This window comes from Myotis davidii, unplaced genomic scaffold (genome assembly GCF_000327345.1).
Source record: "Myotis davidii unplaced genomic scaffold, ASM32734v1 scaffold151, whole genome shotgun sequence".
Taxonomy (NCBI): Eukaryota; Metazoa; Chordata; class Mammalia; order Chiroptera; family Vespertilionidae; genus Myotis; species Myotis davidii.
In genome coordinates, this window is record NW_006285248.1 from 1,136,170 (window position 1) to 1,142,169 (window position 6,000).

Consider the following 6,000-nt stretch of genomic DNA (forward strand, 5'->3'; position numbering starts at 1 on the left):
TCCAGGATGCTGCTGGCGCGGCCCTATGTCTGGTGGGGAACACACTGGAATGCTCTTGGCTCTATTTGAAGATAATTCTGGAGGCAGTGAATTTGAAGAAGTGAGAGAATAGAGGCAGGTAAAGTAGTTGAAAGATGTTTTGCCCAGAGATTCACATTCAATAGAAGTGGAATAGGGCCCAGAAAACAACAGTTTTAAGTATGTTTGCTGCACACTGAAGTTTGAGAGCCAGTTTTGGGACTTTTGGTTTGAGAATATGGTCCATGAAATAAATAGAGAATTAAGAGGGAGGTTTATTAGGAAGGAAAGGAGCAGGGAGAAGGAGAAAAATTCTGAGTTGAATGTCAGGTGCCAGACATCAGGGCGTTTTTATTCTGGAGCTCAGGCATTGGGAATAAAGATACTGATCGGGGAGTTCCTGGCACACAGGTGACAACTGGAACCACACAAGCCTCCGAGAGCTAAGGAAGAGTTTAATAGTGAGAAGAAACAGTGCCAGGATAAAGCCCTGAGGAATCTTCAGGGTTAAAGAGTAGGAAGGGGATGCAGGGCTTACAAAGGAGAGAAGTCTATACCCAGTGGACATTATCGTTTTCCACCCTGCACTAACATTATATGGACATGTTAATACGCAAACTATACTGCAACTTCTTGAGGGTAGAACCATGATAATAACAGCTAACATTTACAAAGCACTTGCTATGTACCTACCAGCACAGTCTAAGCACTTCGCAACTATTAACTCCAAGCATTAATTCATTATTTAATCTTCATAACAACCCTGTGAAGCAGCTACCATTAATGCACCCCTTTTATATATAATTAAACTGAGTTATAGAGAGATTAAGCTACTCACTAATGTTATAGTTAGTAAGTAGAGGGACTTAAATACTGGCAGTCTGTCTGAAGAATCAGTACTATTTTTCTCTCCATGTTACATTCTCCATACATTTTGGTCCTTCATCATTTTAAAAAATAAGATAATTTTTAGGTTCAGAACAATATTGAGCAGAAGGCACAGAGATTTCCCATAAACCCTGTCTCCCCAAAACATGCATAGCCTACCCCACTGTTAGCATCCCCCACCAGAGTATACATTCGTTACAACTGATGAATCTACATGGACACATCATGATCACCTCAAGTCCATAGTTTGCATTAGGGCTCAAGAGTCATTACTCTTAATATACTACCTGCAAATTGCAAATAATTTGTATAATAAATATTTGCTGAAAGAAAGGGAAAAACAAAATCCTCAAATAGAAATATTAGAAAATAAGAACACATGTATTAGTTACCCAATACTCTGAGGTAAAATAATAATTCTGTTTTCAAAGACTTTCACCAAACCTTAATTAATGTCTTCTTACCTTGTCACAGCAATTGCATCTTCCAGAAAAAACTGATCAACAGGAAAAGTACGACCTTGAAAAACAAAATAGACAATAGTAAAATAAAATAGGAAAGCCTCAGAATACCTGTTGAGCTATCCTGAAGTAATTTATATATGCAAAATTCTCTTAAAACAAAGCTTAGCACAATAACGTACTATTTGTTTTGTGGTCTTAAAAGTATTTTAAAAATTTTTTAAAATTTCTTATTTTTTAATTATTTTTAAAATTTATCTTTATTGTTGAAAGATGTCCCCCACCCCCAATGAGCCCTCCACCCCGTCCCCAGGGAAAAAAGAACTTTTGATGACAGAAATTGGAAGGGGTAAGATTCCAGTTTTGTGAAGAAGAAGTGTAAAGGTGAAAAGATGATTATTTGCTAATAAACCTTTTGCCTTTTAAAAACCATTTGTTATGCTTTTCCTATCCTCCCGTTCCCTCACAGGGACCTTTAAAGATTAAACAACTATACTTGAGATCAAGCATATAATTTCTTCTTTATTTTTATTTTTTTAATGGTTTTAAAGTCAGTGTTTATTTCATTTTTTAAATAATTCTTTATTGTTGAAAGTATTACATATGTCCCCTTTTTCTCCCATTGGCCCCCATATAATTTCTTCTTTAAATCTACTCTCAAAATTCTCTGTAACTAGAACAAACAAGACTAATATTCATTAGTCAGTGCTTCCCAATTGTTCCTTCGCAATCAACTGCAGGAGGATAAACAGGAGTTGTAGATGATAAATTAATCCACAATGAAACCGTGAAAGCACCATAAGAAGACACAAGCTACCCAACTTCACTTTTTCTCAGAATGGACCAATATCTAGAAATTTAGCAGAATCCAGCAATGAGCGGATATGCGCTTCACAGATACAACTTTCTCCTTTCTGACAGAATACCCTTATAAATTCACATTTTTAGATTAAACACAATGAAATGCACCTGGACTTTTCAAAATAGCACATACAAAATTAAAATCTCCCAGAAAATGGACATAATGTAGCCTCTTTATTAATTTTGTTACATGCTTATAATTTTGTTACAAACTAATCACTTCTTCTCTAGAAAGAGAAATAAATACCTATAAATTTATGTCTCAATTTAGCTTTAAAATAATTTCATTTGCTTATTAGAAGAATATATATTTAATGATGTATTTTAGTCACCTGGTATAGTAATAACTGGGCAGGAACTGAAATACTCTGAAAAGAGCTCAGCATTTAAAGTTGCACTCATCAGAATAACTTGGAGCGTTGGTCTCTGCAACACAATGTCCTTCAAAACTAGCAGCAAGAAGTCACTAGAAGAAATAAAAGAAACACCTGAGGATCAAACAAATTCAGTGAATGAAAATTAATAACTTTTGATTTATTTTGAGCAAGGAATGTTTAAGACCTATGTGAAAACAATTATAATGTTTATACAAAGATGTGTCATATTCCCAGATGTGAAGACTTAATATCAAAAAGGTATCAGTCCTAGTTGGTTTTGTTCAGTGGTTAGACCATCAGCCTCTGGACCGAAGGGTCACAGGTTCAATTCCTGGCCAAGGGCATGCACCTCAGTTGCAGGTTCGATCCCTGGCCCTGGTTGGGGTGCGTGCAGGAGGAACCAGTTGATGTGTCCCTCTCACACTGATGTTTTTCTCTCTGTTTCTCCCCCTCCTTTCCACTCTCTCTAAAAAAAGAAAAATCAATAGGAAAAGTAACCTCTGGTGAGGATTAACAAACAAACAGAAATATCTCAACATCCCCCAAATAAACTAAATTTAGTGTAGTACCAATTAGAATACCAGTAGGATTTATCATTGCATTTGATAATTCTATTTCTTGATATCTGCGTGTACATAAAGAGGCACGCATATACAAAGACGTTCATTATGGCATTGTTTATAGTAGTAAAACAATGGAAACTACCTGAATGTCCACCAACCAAGAAACGGTTAATATAACAATATCATCCATTCGGTAGAACAGCATAGGGCAGATAAAAGGAATAAGGTACAGTTCTAGATACTGACATGAAAGCATTTCTATGGCAATATTAGTAAATAAAGCTCAAGTTTTAGAACAATATTTTCTGTAGAATAACAATATCCTAACTGTTCTCCCTGCTCCAGCCCTTGCCCCTTGAAATCTAGTCTCAATACAGCAGACCAATAATTCTGTTCAAATGTAAATCTGATTGTGCTACCCTTCTGCTCACAATCCTTCAATGACATCGATGTCCTCACTAACAAGGCCCTATGTGACATGATCTGTACCCCACCACTCATGTCCTACTACTCTCCCTCTTACTCACTACACACCAGCTGCACTGGTTTTCCACCAGGTTTTGGAGTCCACTGAAGTCTTTGCAAATGCTGGCCTTGCCCCCATTTGTCACATAGGACTCCTCATACTTTAGGTTTTAATTTAAATGTTGTCTCTTCAGACATATGATATCTGGCTATCTTCTTGGTCTGTCCCCTGAACACAGCTTCCTGTTTATTCCTTCATGTACTTATTCCAATTTGTAATTATTTATTTGTTTGTTTGCTTGTTCATTATTTGCTTTTCCTACCAGACCATAAGAGATGAAGGAGAGCCATATACATTTGTTCACTATAACATCTAAATGGATGTCAGGACAGAATGACTGACCAAACAAAGTCCATCAGCTGCTGCATGCTTTACATCTGTTATTTCTGCTAAGTACAGTGCTCAGCTCAGCATGACACCAGGAGGGTGTTAAGTTATCACTTATTACATAATGTCCATGTAACAGGATGACTCTTTTTTTCTTACTAATTTTTAACTGATTTTTTAAAGAAAGAGGAAGGGAGAGAGAAAAGCATCAACGTGAACATTGGTCGGATGCCCCGACTAGGGATCGAGACCACAACCCAGGCATGTGCCCTGACCAGGAATTGAACTGGCAACCTTTCGGTGCACGGGACAGCGGCCAACCAACTGAGCCAGACCGGCCAGGACAATAGGGTGACTCTTTTAGTGATGAACATGTGCTCTCCTAGCATTTTTAGTATTATTGACCCTGGGGCCAGAAAAGCAGTTCCTGTTCTATGACTTGGGCCTTCTCTTGCCAAGTTACCTTTACTCACGCTAAGAAACTGAATTGGAAGCAGAATAAAATGCTTTCAGTCATGTCTTCATATATTGTGTGGGTATGTATGCATTTGGAAAGCCTTTGTTTACCTTTCTTCTGTCCTCTCATGGACTTCATCAACAATGATATGGGTGACTCCTTGCAGGGCTGTGTCTCCTTCGAGCCTTCTCAGCAGCACTCCTGTGGTGCAGTATAGCAGCCTGGTGGCTGAGGACTGGCATGCAAAAGGGCAGAGAAAGCATTCATGACATTTTTGAAAAGGAAACATTTTAACTGGCAAAGACATTGTGAATGGATAGGGATAAAAAATATTGAAAACAATAGCAATTCCATTTAATATGAAACCATACTAAGTGCAGTTTCTTGCTGGTGACAATAAAAGCTTTTCTACTTCATATCAAAATTTTAACTTTAGGCCCTGGCTGGTGTGACTCAGTGGTTAAAAAAAAATCAATGGGAGCCCTAGCCAGTTTGGCTCAGTGGATAGAGTGTCTGCCTGTTGGACTGAAGGGTCCCGGGTTCAATTCTGGTCAAGGGCATGTACCTCAGTTGCAGGCTCCTCCCCTGCCTGGGCCCTGGTCAGGGCTCATGCAGGAGGCAACCAATTGATGTTTTTCTCACACTGATGTTTCTTCCACTCTAAAAATCAACGGAAAAATATCCTTGGGTGAGGATTAAAAGACTCATCAGAAGTGAAAGATACTGATTACAACTTCAAAGACATCCACTTACTATTTCTTCAGGAAAGATATTTACAGTAGTGATTTTAATGCAATGGGAGTTCTACCATCTTGTCTTCTATAGGTTGGCCAGTCAATATTGTTGGAAGATTGATATCTCGTAGTCATTTATCTCAAATAATAGTACAAGCTGTACTATATAATTGAGATATAGGCATTCCAGGTGATGCTAACGTGCAGCCAAGGTTGAGAACCACTGGCATAGATGATCATCTCCCTTACTGGGTAACTCAGCTAAAAAATCAATGGAAAAATATCCTCAGGTGAGGATTAAAAAATAAATCAATGGGAAAAATATCCCCGGTTGAGGATTAACAAAAACAACAAAAAAAGTTTAAGTTTAGGACTCATAAAAAGCATTTAGAAAATATTATTAAACATAAAAACAATAGTGAGTGATAAAATCAATTCTGAATTTGTCCATTCCTTATTCAACAAATGGATTAATTCCCTAGATCACTTCTGCCAATAAAGAATAAAAGCTCTTTGCCCTGCCAGCGTGGCTCAGTGGTTGAGCATTGAGCTATGAACCAAAAGGTCTTGGTTTGATTTCCGATGAAGGCACATGCCCGGGTTTCAGGCTCAATCCCGAGTGTGGGGCGTGCAGGAGGAAGCCAATCAATGATTCTCTCTCATCAGTATTTCCTTCTCTCCAAGATGGCGGCATAGGTAAACACTGGAGTTAGCTGCCTCGAACAACCACTTCAAAATACAACTAAAAGACGCAACGGACATTGTGCAGAACCACAGGAAGACTGGCT

At 38.1% G+C, this 6,000-nt stretch overlaps 1 protein-coding gene across 2 annotated transcripts in view; it reads right to left on the reverse strand.

Annotated features, from left to right (window-relative positions):
- DHX57 (DEAH-box helicase 57) overlaps window positions 1-6,000 on the reverse strand; it is a 44,460-nt gene that overhangs the window by 24,208 nt on the left and 14,252 nt on the right. For both annotated transcript variants that reach the window (XR_001512562.1, XM_006755925.2), the window contains exons 9-11: window positions 4,589-4,713; window positions 2,561-2,694; window positions 1,371-1,425 (exon numbers count right to left, since the gene is read on the reverse strand). Coding sequence is in view for 1 of the 2 variants with exons in the window: in XM_006755925.2 (XP_006755988.1) it covers window positions 1,371-1,425; window positions 2,561-2,694; window positions 4,589-4,713 (314 nt within the window). In the remaining variant the exon portion in view is untranslated. The remainder of the gene's footprint in view (window positions 1-1,370; window positions 1,426-2,560; window positions 2,695-4,588; window positions 4,714-6,000) is intronic.